Consider the following 13352-nt stretch of genomic DNA (forward strand, 5'->3'; position numbering starts at 1 on the left):
GAAGTATGCCTATAGTAATCATACTTTTAAAAGAAATGGATTTTTTTTTTTTGTTAAATACATTATATTTACTAAATAGTATATAAAAAAGAATATTAAAAGTAAGCTGTATAAATATTTAAACCATAAAATAAATTTTTAACAGGTAAATCAGGTAAATCAATAGTTGTGTTTTGTGTTTTGACAGGTGTATCATGTGGTGGATTTTCACCGAGTCAACTCCGAGTCATCATCATCTTTCAACATTTAATAAACGGTCATTACTTTTTTGCATCAACACTAGTACATACTAGTACAAAAAAACCTTTAATCAAAGTACGAGAAACAATTGTTTTTCTTTCTCATATTTTATTTTATTTTTATTTTATATTATTTATATTATTTAATATTATTTAGTTTTTTTAAAATCTTCGACCGAAAAAGTTGCTAACAAAAAGGTAGATCATTATTTAATTGAAATTAATGTCTATTTGATTCTGTTGGTCAAAAAATATTTATTAGAAAATTCTAGGTGTATCCAATTAGTGAAAGAAATTTTTTTTTGAGAGGAGATATTTGGGAGATACGAGGAGGAGATACTTGGGGAGATAATAACGAGTGAGTGAATAAGAGTGAATAATAAACACAGTTCATAAGTCATAACTAAAACAAGGGAACCCCATTAAACATTCTATTAGCCGATTAAAAATCCGCCATTTTATCTAGAACATCCCTCCCCTAGTTTTACGTATGATCATCAATTGGTAACACATTTACTTTTTTAGAATTAAAAAAGGCAAAGGATCGCTCACGAATGATTTTCTATTATTGAACAAGTCTATTATTTTATTGAAAAATCCAAAATATATATATATAATACTTGAACATAAAAAATTTTTATGAAAAAAAAAAAAAAAAAAATTTATAAAAATTAGTAACAATTTTTTTTTTTTAATTATAATAAGTAAATTACCGTACTTAAATTTTCAAAATAAAAAAAAATAAATAAAAAAAAATAATTTATTTTCTTATATAAAATAAGTGTATGCAAAATATAATAACGGAAATTAAAAAAAAAAATATAAAGCTACGTTAAAAATAGTACTTTAAAAAAAAAAACCGAAATGTATATAAACCGAATAAAAAATGATGTTGAGATTTGCTTGCTTAATTAATAACATAATAAAAATTCATATTATTTATTTATACATTATTATGTTGTACGACTAATTTTTAAAAATGGAAAATCGGTAAATTCATTAACTCCGAGATTGTCAATGAAATATTTCGTCATAAAATTCGATTTTGTCATATAATGAAATTCATAAATTAGAAATAACGATTTCGAAATTATTTGAATAAACGAAGTAACGAAAGCGAACGTAATCACTTTCAGTAGAAATTGGAACCATGAAAAAATTGGACTTCATATGGATCGGTCGTATTCTGTCTCGGTAGACGTCTAATATGGTTTAAAAATGAATTATTATCGACATGTCTTATTTGTCGAAGTTTTCTACGTTTATGAACTATACGGTTGATATATGATGGGTTGATCTTAGGATTTTTCTCAGAATCTATATCTTTTTTTTGATAGACAGAACTAATAGAAGTAATAGAAGAAAATGACAAAAATTAATAAAGAGAAATATTGAAATATTCAAAAAAAAAAATAGTCTAATTGATGTGGCTCAAATTCAAAAAAAAGGCAATTTCATCTGATTATCTAATATTGTACGACTGGTCTTTGGGGAATCTTACCACACTACCTGTCACAATAGAAATAGTACTTTAAACGGGGTAGTACAGGTGACATATAATGCAGTGACAAATAGATGTCCGATGTCCTCAGTAAACAGGTCATCACGTGACGAAGTGAGTGTGGTAAGATTTTCTTGATAGATATATATATGGTGGCACCATACAAACATATCAAGACAAGATTGAATTTATTTTTTCGAATTTATCTCCGTGTGCTTCGCCTCACATTATTCTTCACAACCCCTTAAATTTTTTTGGGGTGAAAGGCTAAAATAAGGTTGGTCACAGATGACTCATACGCCTCCTTAAAAAAAAAGAGTATTTATATCCATAGTAGTGGAGAGAAAAAAAAAATTTCTTTCTTTTCCCTTCTTCCTTTAAACTCTTAAAACTTACCATTTTAAAGTTTTTGGAGAGACAAGATTGTTTCCTTTCCCAACACGACCAACTGATGGACCCATACGTCTCCATAAAGTGTTCTTCATACAATTCTTCTCTTCTGCGCATAAAGTAGAATCTTCTTGTTGTTGGAGTTGTTTGCTAATAATTCCAATATTTCCTATCGTAACAACATTATCATTTCTTGATAGTTTCTTTTGTTCGTGTTCTTCATGTAATTTCTCTTGGCAAATATCAGGTTGTTTGTTATGAGAGGAAATATGATAGTTAACAGATGGGTTGCCAGAATAAGTGGCTGGTTCCATTTTTTTTTTTTTTTTTTTTAAGAAAAAAAGGGAATTATATTTTTGTACAAAAAATTTTTAATAAAAATTTCGTTAAATAAAAAATTTGTTTTTTTTTTAAAAAAAAAAAAAAAGCGGGAAATTATTTTAAAAATCAAAATTTTCTTTTTTTTGTTTCTGAAAAATTAGAACTTTTACCGTACTTTCAAAATAATGAAAAAATGAAAAAGGAACAAAAAAAAATTTTTAATAAAAAATTTCGTTAAATATAAAAAAAAGATTTGTTTTTTTTTTTAAAAAAAAAAAAATAACGGAAAATGTTTTTTCGTGATCGAATTATTTTAAAAAATCAAAAATTTTTTTTAAGCGTATCTCGTTTTTTTGTTTTTGAAAAATTAAAAACTTTTACCGATACTTTTAAAAAATAACGAAAAAATAAAAAAGGGATTTTAAAAAAGAAAAAAAATTCGTTAAAAACGTTAAAATCCAAAAAAAAAAAAAATGGATTTTTTTTTCTGCTAAAAAAATTTCTCTTCGAAAAATCTTGGTATTTAAATGAAAAAAAATTTTTTTTTTTTTCCTGATCTACTGTGGTTTTCGTAAATAGTAAATAAATAAAATAAATAACGCGTAGAAAAAAAAAAAATTTTTTATTTTACAATTATACAATATACTGTGATTGTTAGGAGAATTTACTATTTTATTTTTTTTTTATTTGTATTTATTGTAAATTACAAAATATTTATGATGTGAAACCTGATGACTCAAAACCAAAAACCACTCATACACCAAATACGTACAACAAAAACGTAACAAGTGACAACAAATTACACCATTAAATCCGAGCTTATGACGAAATGACGAATTATTTTTTTCTTTGGCTAATAATATTTCGACTAAAAAAGTTTTTTTTTTTTATTCTACGATTATTTTATTTATCAAGTTATAAATTCATCACATTACTTTATTGTGAATAAATTGGGAACAAATTGGAATAAATGTGGATATAAATGCTTATTTATTATTCACATTATTTACGTAATGTTGTTTTTATGATTATTACAAATTCTGCGGATATAAATGTTTATTTTTTTATTCATGTAATTCATGTAATGATTATTACAAAATCTATATTTAAAATTTTTATTTCTTTTTTAATTATTAACTAATTATTTTTGAAAAAAAACGTACATATCGTATAAGGAAATAAAAAAAAAGGGAAAACCGTAAAAGGAAAAAATTACAGATAACAATTAATAAAATGTTTCAGCTCTTTTATTATGATTTCTGACCGTTTGTTATTGTACCATAAGTAGGGCGGGAAATTCCGTGTAATGCAAATGCAGTTTCAGTTTCAGGTGACTATCCGAGTGACTTAGTTCATTACAATTTCCTAATTAGGGATATTAATATCATTTTACTATTAAGAGTTTTTCCCAAAATATTAGCTAAAATATGTATATTACATTTTTAGAATAAGAAAATTTTTTCATTCACGCTTATTATTATTATTATTATTATTAGGATTGGTTTCAATTTTATTAATTTTATTAATTTTATTAATAGTATAAAGTACATTGATACATAATATACAGCCATTTGATCGGTCAGATTGTACCACGAACTTATCTAACTTATCTACATGTCAATTATCTAAGATAGAAAAGCGAACCAAGTTATACACAGACAATTAAATTTGTAAGCGAAACATAAAAGTTATTTTAGCTAAATTAAATTGGCTGAAGATATAATTATTACTAAATTCAGTTTTGTTTAAATTTCATCAAAAACTTATGGAAGAAAGGCAAATTTTCTTACAATGAAATTGATTGTCGCACGAATTTGCATTTGCATTTGCATAACCTAAATTTTAGTTCTTTATTTAACTAATATGTACATAAACAAAGATGAGAAAAAACAATGAGGTAATGAGTGATGACTTAAAGATGGCTTTGGTAATATTTGAAACGTTAAGTAATTAAATCATCTGAATTAAACGTAATCAACAATAAGGTGTTAGTACAACTTCCAAATATTAAAAAATGATTTACGGTTACAAATCGAGAAAATCGTTTTACGAGCAAATTTATAATAAAAATGTACATTATCATGATTTCTGGTACATTCATATACGAAGAAAATTAATACCGGACTTATTAAGTTGAATTTCAATCCCTCACATGACCAGTTAATGTTATCAAAGCGAATAACATCATGAAGACCTAAGCACCGAAAATCATACATTGAGAATGATAATTTTACTAAAAAAATATAAAAGATATTGCAAACTATTGACCTGTAAATTATGCATATTATTGAGGAACCTCTAATTTTTATAATAAGGCTATTCCAAATAAAAAAAATATAATAAAAAAGAGATGTGAAAACTTAATAATCATCAAAAATGTTAACTAGTTAAAATTGAGATATTCAATGCAGCAAAACATGATATAACTTAACTTTTTGGTAATAGTGACTTCATAACTTACATTCTTGTTCTCATAGTGCCATATTTGTAAATATTCTAAACTTATTCTGCCTTTTTTTCCTTTTTTTTGTTGTCATTATCCGCCTTTAATGAGAAAGTAAATTGCGTGTCACTGGAAATCCAGATCTTTGGTATATTGTAGATGACGCTAAAATATATTGATATAATTGATGCACTCGATTATTACAGATAAGTTAGTTGTACATACCATTGAGCCGATTGAGGTTTGTTTCCGCATCGATCATCCCAATAAAGAAAATTAATATAAAACAAAGGAGGAAGGTCACAGGGTCTGGGCAATGTCTGGGCACAATAAATGAGGTAAAAGTTTTAAATTAAAGTTAAAAAAAAAAAAAAAAAAAATAAGGTCATATGTCGATTAAACATTCCCTTTTGAGATATCCATTTAGTATGACCTTTCAGGAAAGCATGATGCTTGTTAAAGTAGTATAGTTCTGAATTGAAAGGAGATTAATAATTGCAAAAAAAAAAAAAAAATTTTACTATGACGTTTCGTCAAATATAACTGAAAGTGAATAGTATAAACCTTAATAAAAAATAAAATCCTGCAGAATTTCGGATATAATATCGGCAAATTTTCGGATTGCTGCGAAGACAGACATATAGTCACATGTCGAAAGCTTTACTTAGAAATAAAGTATCAATATATTCGGAGAATACAGTGACATAATTTATATTTTATATTGAATCATAGTTTGTCGAATCATACCAAGTTTCTCAAGAAGTGATGTTTCGTTATTTTTTGAAATCTACTATAAGTGAAGGTTTGAATTTAATTTTTTAAAGGAAGACATTTTAGTAATAAAGAACAGATATGATGATCCATAATAATAATAATTTAAAAATTATTAGATATTATATAACAAGCGTTAAAAATATACTTGATTTTTCTTTCAAAATGAAATTGAATCAAATCTTGTGGTCTTTTTTTAGTATACGCCCTTTCTCCAACAAAGAAAAACTAGTAAAAAATAGTAAAGAAAAAAAAAATATTCGAAAGAGGTGAAGCAAAATCGTAGTAACCGTACATTTAAGAAAAAAACCAAAAAAAATGGGGAAATGGGGGAAATTTTATTTTGGTAATGCCAAAAAGAGATTTTATTGTTTATATTTACGAGCAGATCTCTATACATATAAGCATATAAAGTTCGCTTTGGTTCACCACATACACCACATTGGAGGCCGCGTAAATAAATCGGGTAAGTATTTTTTTTATATATATATTTTTTTATATATATACATATATATATACATATACATATATAATGTATACATAAATATATATATATATATATAAATATAAATATATACATATAATATACATATATAATGTATACATAAATATATACAGTATATATACATATATTAAATGTATACATAAATATATATATATTTTTTTTTTTAAAAAAAAAAGTTTAACTTAAACTATAATTTGTTTATGAATTATTTAAATCAATGCCCTCCATTTTTTATTTAAATGCGCGGGAACTTTTAAAAAAAGAAATATATATTTGCAGTAATTGGGTAAAAGTCATTGTTTCTTGGAAAATTTGGCACACCCTTTATTTTATCAACAATTTTAATAAATTTAATTAAAATTTCCTTTCATCCTTCATTCATTCAAAAAATCGATTATCAATTACCAGAATTGATTATTGTTATTATTGAACTTTTATATTAACGAAATAAAAAAAAAAATTTCCCTAAAACATATATTTTTGATAACGCAGGGATTGACAAAATTTTTAATTATGTAGCACAACTTTTTTGTTTTTGTAAAGGAGAAATTTCATGTAAAAAGAAAAAGGCGCGTAACTTTATCCTAACCTTTTCACCAATAAGAATTTAGGGTCAAGAGGATTATGGGCGTAAGGACCTGAGGCAAGCGCAAGGCAAAAAATTAATTGAACTTTATATCTGATATGGAAAAAATGGGTATAAATTTGCGATACGATTGTTACAAAGAACATTTCTTCAATTTCCTAAATAAAATTCCTTTTATTGTGATAATTTTTTACAATAAAACTTTAATATTTACATTGTAATTATTATAATTTTTAAAAAAGGACAATATTTTCTTTCCGATTCATTTATATAATGTAAAAAGAAACTACTTAACAATAATTGGTCCGAAAATGGACGCACAAAAGATTTATCATGAATTTCTTTGGAGATTTGCCGATAAAAAGCTTTAACCATACTCTGATATAAAATACTACAATATAACCGCAATAATGAAAACATGCGAGTGCCGAATTAATGATGAATTGTGATTATTTGTAACACACGTTAATGATATACTGTATATATAGTATTTTAAAAATATATTTGATATACAGTATTTGTTGTCAAAATGGCATTATTTATTATTCATGCGATAAATAATTTTTTTTTCGATTTGATCAATTGAATTAATCGATAATTATAAAAAAAAAAAAAAATTTTCCTCTAAAAAATCTCGTTAAAGTAAGATCTCCACGTATAAATAAAAAAAAGTTATATTATTATTATTGTTGTTGTTATTATTATTATTATTATTATTTTAAAAAAAATTATTATTATGACATTCAAAATTCTTTATTATTATTATATATATATATTTTTTTTTTTGTTATTGATGTTTCACAAAAAAATCAGTCCACTTTTTTTTTACATCATACATTGCCTCATATCGATTAGCTGTTTATAATAATTTTCCTACTTGTGCATTTATTCTAATTTTTTTTTTATTTCGGGACAAAAAAAACTAAAGTTCCGATGACAATTTCCTCCCAAAAGTGGAGTTCCCATGTCGAATCTTGTAACCTGCATAATTGAACTAATTGAGATTGATTGACCTCCTTCTTTATGGAAAAGTTAAACAATAATAAAAAAAAAAATAAAATAAATAAAAAAAGAAAACTAGAAATTTTTCTTTAATTATCATAAAAAAAAAAAAAAAAAAAAAGTTCTAAGATTAGACAAACAGGTTTTTTTTTTGTTATTATTTTATTTACATCATTAATTATGAATATGAATTCCGGTTGCAATAATTGCAAATTAAAATTACTGTATATACAAAAAAGCATGTATTACAAATACTCGCTCATCTTTAAAAGAACAATATAAATTTTTTTAACAAAGAAAAAAAGATAAAATAAAACAATTAGTAATGAATGCTCTAAAAAAAGAACGGTTTTTAAAAATAAGCAATTCACTTTTTAAATAAAATAATACAAGGAAATCTTCCCAGGAAATCTTCCCGGAAATCTTTTAAGGAACTTTGATGATTCGATTTAAAATAAAAATCATACAAAAGTTCAATTTTTCGAACATTATAATAACACAATTAAATTCTTGTATAGATTTTTTTTAGAAGGCATAATTTTTAAATTACTAAAAGAAGAAAATAATAATCTATTTCAATTTATCATCGCATTATGCCTTTTAAGACCTAACTGCGACTTATGGTCGTCATATGAACCTGATGACACAATTCTTCACTAGACCTTATGATGATAAATTTTTTTATCGCGCTATTCTTTGTTCCTTTAAACTAAACTATTTTTAATATTAAATATGATGTTATATTATTATTCATGTTTTCACTAATATTGTCTTTTCGCGCGATCGGTCAAACTCCGAATTGTGTGTATCATTGCTAATACCAATCAATTGAATTTTTTTTTGGTGGTGTCACCCGTTACACTTATTACATTTATTTGAAAAATGAAAAAGGAAAGAACCGTTAATTTATGGAATTGAAATTCCGTTTTCGTTGTCTTGAAATAATAACTTATTTAAAAAAATGTGACCGAATTTTAAAACAAAGAATTTTTTTTTTTATTAATAGATTTATTTATAATAGAAATTTCTAGAGATACTTTTTTTTTTTATTGTTATTTTTTATTTTTATTAATATTATTAATAAAAATACGAATTTTTTTTTTTATTTTTTATTTTTTATTAAATTAGGTTGTAAATGAGTGAATAAAAACTAATTGGGTTTAAGGTTAATTTTTTTTTTTACGGGATTAGGTCACTAATGTTACACCAATAGCTATAATAGATTAGTATCAAATACACGAGGTAAGACAAAGAAAATAGTATAACAAGTATTTTTAATAAACGTGCTATAAAAAATGCCCAAAATGTTAAAAATTCTAAATTTCTTCTTATTATTTAACGGACTTTCTTGCACAAAATATAATTTTTTTTTTTTAAAAAAAAATGGGTGTTAATACTGAATAGTGAACAAATACAGACAAAAAGCTCGAAACATACTATACTGGACAACTATTTCAAAAAAAATTGTTTCATCAAAAAAATATTAATACTGCTACTGTAATTATACTAGAAACATTAGCGAGCAACGCTAAGAGAATAGTATAATTCTCTGGTATTGCGAAACCTTCTTTAAGCGAAAAACGCCTTTGGTCAGATTAGGAAAGTTGTATGCAGAGGTGATACAAATCACGAGTTTTTTATTGCATTGTCAAAATGTCGTTAATATGGATATTTATGAGGAATAAACGTTTTATGATGATGTAGTATAGATCCATTCCATCAATATCATGTATGTATATTGTATACACAGGTGGATTACAAAGTTCAAACGACAAAGAGAACCTCCTTTGCATGTTGAGAGAAGCGTTTTAGTTTATGGTACCCGTAGTTTTCTGAGGAGTGACAAAAGATATATCTGTCGAACCGCTTTTATTATGGTGGAGATACATTCATTAAACCAATTGTGAAGAACTGTCCTTAATATCAAAGTTTTGACAATGATTTGACGATAACATTATGAATCAATAATAATACCAACTTTTTAAGGGTGGATCAAAATGTATTACGTGAACACTTATGAAGCAATTAGACTATAAGACTAATCCATTAGTGGCTAATAGTATTTACATATTATCTTGTACGGCTGATCAGATTGCATCATCAATCAAAGTTTCTGGTTATTTGTCTGAATAGTTGTTTTGCTTCAAGTCTATTTATGGTACTTAGTACAAGGTCAGATAATTTATGGTAGTTAAAAACTTGTGAAATCAAAAAAAACAATGGGATGTGGAGACAAATTGGTTTATGTGTAACAGGTAACTTTTGATCCTGATGATTCTCCATTTACTGTACAATCCTGAAGGTTTCATTAAGGTATCAGATATGATTTTTATTGTGAAAGTAAAGTATGCATTAAAGATAGTTTACCTGTTCCACTGGTTCTTCTGAAGATATAATTAAATTACGCTACGTCCAATAGCACTTTCAAACAATAACGATATTATTTCTCCTGGCCAAGTAACGCTTCAAACAATAAACTGAAAGGTAAATATGATTAAGATCTAATATATCAAGTAGTTATCATGGTTCGTTTAATACAATTGTCAACTATAGGTCAGCTAATATTCATCCTCTTCCACAACGAAACTATAAGTAAGGATTAAAGAAAATTGGGCGATAACATCACAATTAAAGGTGGTCTTACGTTCCCGTCGGTCCCACTCGGTCCTGAGCGGTCTTTGGAATATTTGGAAAAGTAACAGCAACTGCGCCTTAAAACTTTGTGGTACTGTAGAACAGATTGAGGACTAATAAACAGCAAATTTTGGTCTTGATCCAATAAACCGTGCAGCGTCTAAGGAATAAAATGCCATGTTTCCCGGTCTTTTATGATTTTTACCAGTAATGATCTTAGGAAAAGTAGGATCAAGCCACTTTGCGGTCTTTCACTGTGCTACAAAATTTCAAGAGTACAAATATTGTTATTTTCCCAAAGACCGGCCTGAATAAAAAAGACCGAAAAGCTACTGATTATCTTTAATCATAATGTTTATTTGATTTAATATTATTAATTATCCATCAAATATACAAGAAGTTTTAATATGTGGGTAACTATGTTCGTTTCTATTAAAAAATTTACGTGAGTGCATATAAGAATTGATGCTCTTCATCAAGGACACATTTATGGCGTGATTTATCAGATAAAGAAAGTAGATTATTAAGCCTATATACTGTAATCCTGCTGCTGCATTAAAATGTCTTTGTTTTTTTTATTGAGCGTAATTTTTGCTGCAATTGTAATCAAGTTTCATAGTATTCTAGTGATAGATCCATCATCGCGTATAATTAATTTAATTAAAGTCAATTAGTAGATGCAGCTTGATACCTTTTATCAATTTAACATCATTTAAGTTGTCTTACAAAATTAAAATTTATAAAAATGGAATTCTATTTAAAAAACCATTATTACAAGAGTCATAAATCTTTTAAATCATCATTTGAATTTACATATATAGGACTAAGGGAATTATTAGTATTTTTTTATAATAACTTACTTATCTTCATTTTATATTTATTCAGAATGAAATTTTTTAGTTGTAAAAAATCTATTTTTTGCAATTAATATTATATATCATAATAAATAAATTTACTTTATAAATAAATTACATATATGCTTACAATTAACTATTAGAAGTAATACTAATCAAACTCAAATTTTTTAACTAAAAGTTGAAAAATTCTATATTTCTACCAATATTAATCTATTTAAAATGATTTTATTACTATTTGATTTATTTTTATTAAAATAAATTTAATAATTTATTTGAATATTTTGTTGATCCCTAATTGTTAAAATATTATTTGTTTAATTTATTATTATTAAAAATTTTAAAGATGTTTTTTTTTGATTAATTTTTTGCAAATTATCTAATATAATAAATAATTTATTATTATACAATACAATAAACATATGTTATAAAGAAAATTTATATAATACTCATCATATTATTAACAACTAATTAAATATAATTTATTAATAAATAAATCTTATTCTTATATATAAAAATATCCTAAAAATTATGATTTTTTTTAAACAATACTAAAAAAACTCGAATCTGATTTTATATAAACTTTATAATAAATTCTAGTTTCAAATATATAAAATTATATTAACTTTTTGGTTTTAAATTTTACTATTTTGAAAACCAGTGATTAGATTTTAATAATTTTAAACTTATTAGATTTTTTTATTAAAATAAATATTTTGATATTTATTTTTATCTTTATAGGTATAATATTATTAATCAAGGTATTTCATTTTAAAATTTTATTATATGAAATCTGAATTATCTTAATATTATTTAGGATTTTTTTTTTATCAATCATATAATACTTATATTATAAGTATATACTGTATTTATCCAAAAATAAGCAACAACTTTTTTGCATGTAATGCAAGCCAAGATTTAGTAATGTACTAATGTAAACCAAAAATACTATCATATCTGCCGATTTGCAGAATTTGCCGATCATCAGTTATGTGGCACAGTACCAATTAAAATCGATCAAAACCCGTTCCTACATAAGAAAAAATATCAAAAAATATATAAAAAAACTTTTAAGACCTCTTCCAAAATATTTGCCTCTTTAACCCGAAGCCAGTAGAAGGAGTTTCTAGAAAAAAAAGGAAAAAAATATTATAAAGTTAGTTTATTAAAAAAAACAAAAAAAAACTTTACAAAATTCAGAATATTTAATGATTTAACGAAAAAAAATTAACTGAAAAATAATTAATAATAAATATCAAATAAATTTTAATTAAACAACTAATCAATACATAATCTAAATTCACTAAAACATTGTTATTAATATTTAGAGGTATTTATTTATTGAAAAGATTTTTTTTGAATAATTTTGCTTTCTAAATAAATTTTTCTATAAACTATAAAAAAAAAATAAAAAAACAGCTTCAAGTTGTATCTAATATAAAATAATTACAAATATACTTGCAAAAATTCTCAACTTACTTGATGTAAAAACTGTTTGAAAAGTTGATGGGGAAGTTGATGGAAAGTTTAATAGGGAGTTTACGTTTACGAAAGAAAAAAATTTTTTTAATGCTACTTTTTATTGAAGTAATTTCTTAATATCTGTCATATGATCATGTAACACAAGCGTGATCATTTTTGCAAAACTTAATTTACCTAATTTTTATTAAATTATTGTCAAATTCCTTAATTTAGACGAATTTTATTAATTCTGCAGATCGGTGGATATGTAATTTTGTTTATATTATTTATTTTCAGAAGTTGCTTATTTTTTGATAAATATGATATACTGTATACTTCTGATATTAAGCACCCCTGAAAATAAGCACCCCTGGCCAGAATTATGAAAATTTTGGGCTACGTTATGCTGTTGCTGGCCAGCATTACGGTCAAAAAAGGTGCTTAATTTCAGAAGTATATGGTATATAATAATATTATTAATTGTATAAAATTAACAAAAAATATAAGTATTAAAAAAATCTAAATAATTAGTAAAAATTATTAAAAATTATTTTATTTAATATTTAAATTAATAAGAATTTGCTATTAAAATCTTATATAATCAATTCTTTTATAAGTATCTTCTATATAAGAATTCTTCTTTAT

The 13352-nt window shown here is 24.4% G+C and overlaps 1 protein-coding gene across 1 annotated transcript; it reads right to left on the reverse strand.

Annotated features, from left to right (window-relative positions):
- Positions 1–1371: 1371 nt before the first annotated feature.
- On the reverse strand, positions 1372–2444 carry OCT59_026515 (uncharacterized protein; the record flags this gene model as incomplete). Its single annotated transcript, XM_025331475.2, has 2 exons — positions 1372–1582; positions 2137–2444. The coding sequence occupies 2 exons, from the start codon at positions 2442–2444 to the stop codon at positions 1372–1374; spliced, it is 519 nt and encodes a 172-aa protein (XP_025187305.1).
- Between the last annotated feature and the right edge of the window lie 10908 nt (positions 2445–13352).

This window comes from Rhizophagus irregularis, chromosome 6 (genome assembly GCF_026210795.1).
Source record: "Rhizophagus irregularis chromosome 6, complete sequence".
NCBI classification, from domain to species: domain Eukaryota; kingdom Fungi; phylum Glomeromycota; class Glomeromycetes; order Glomerales; family Glomeraceae; genus Rhizophagus; species Rhizophagus irregularis.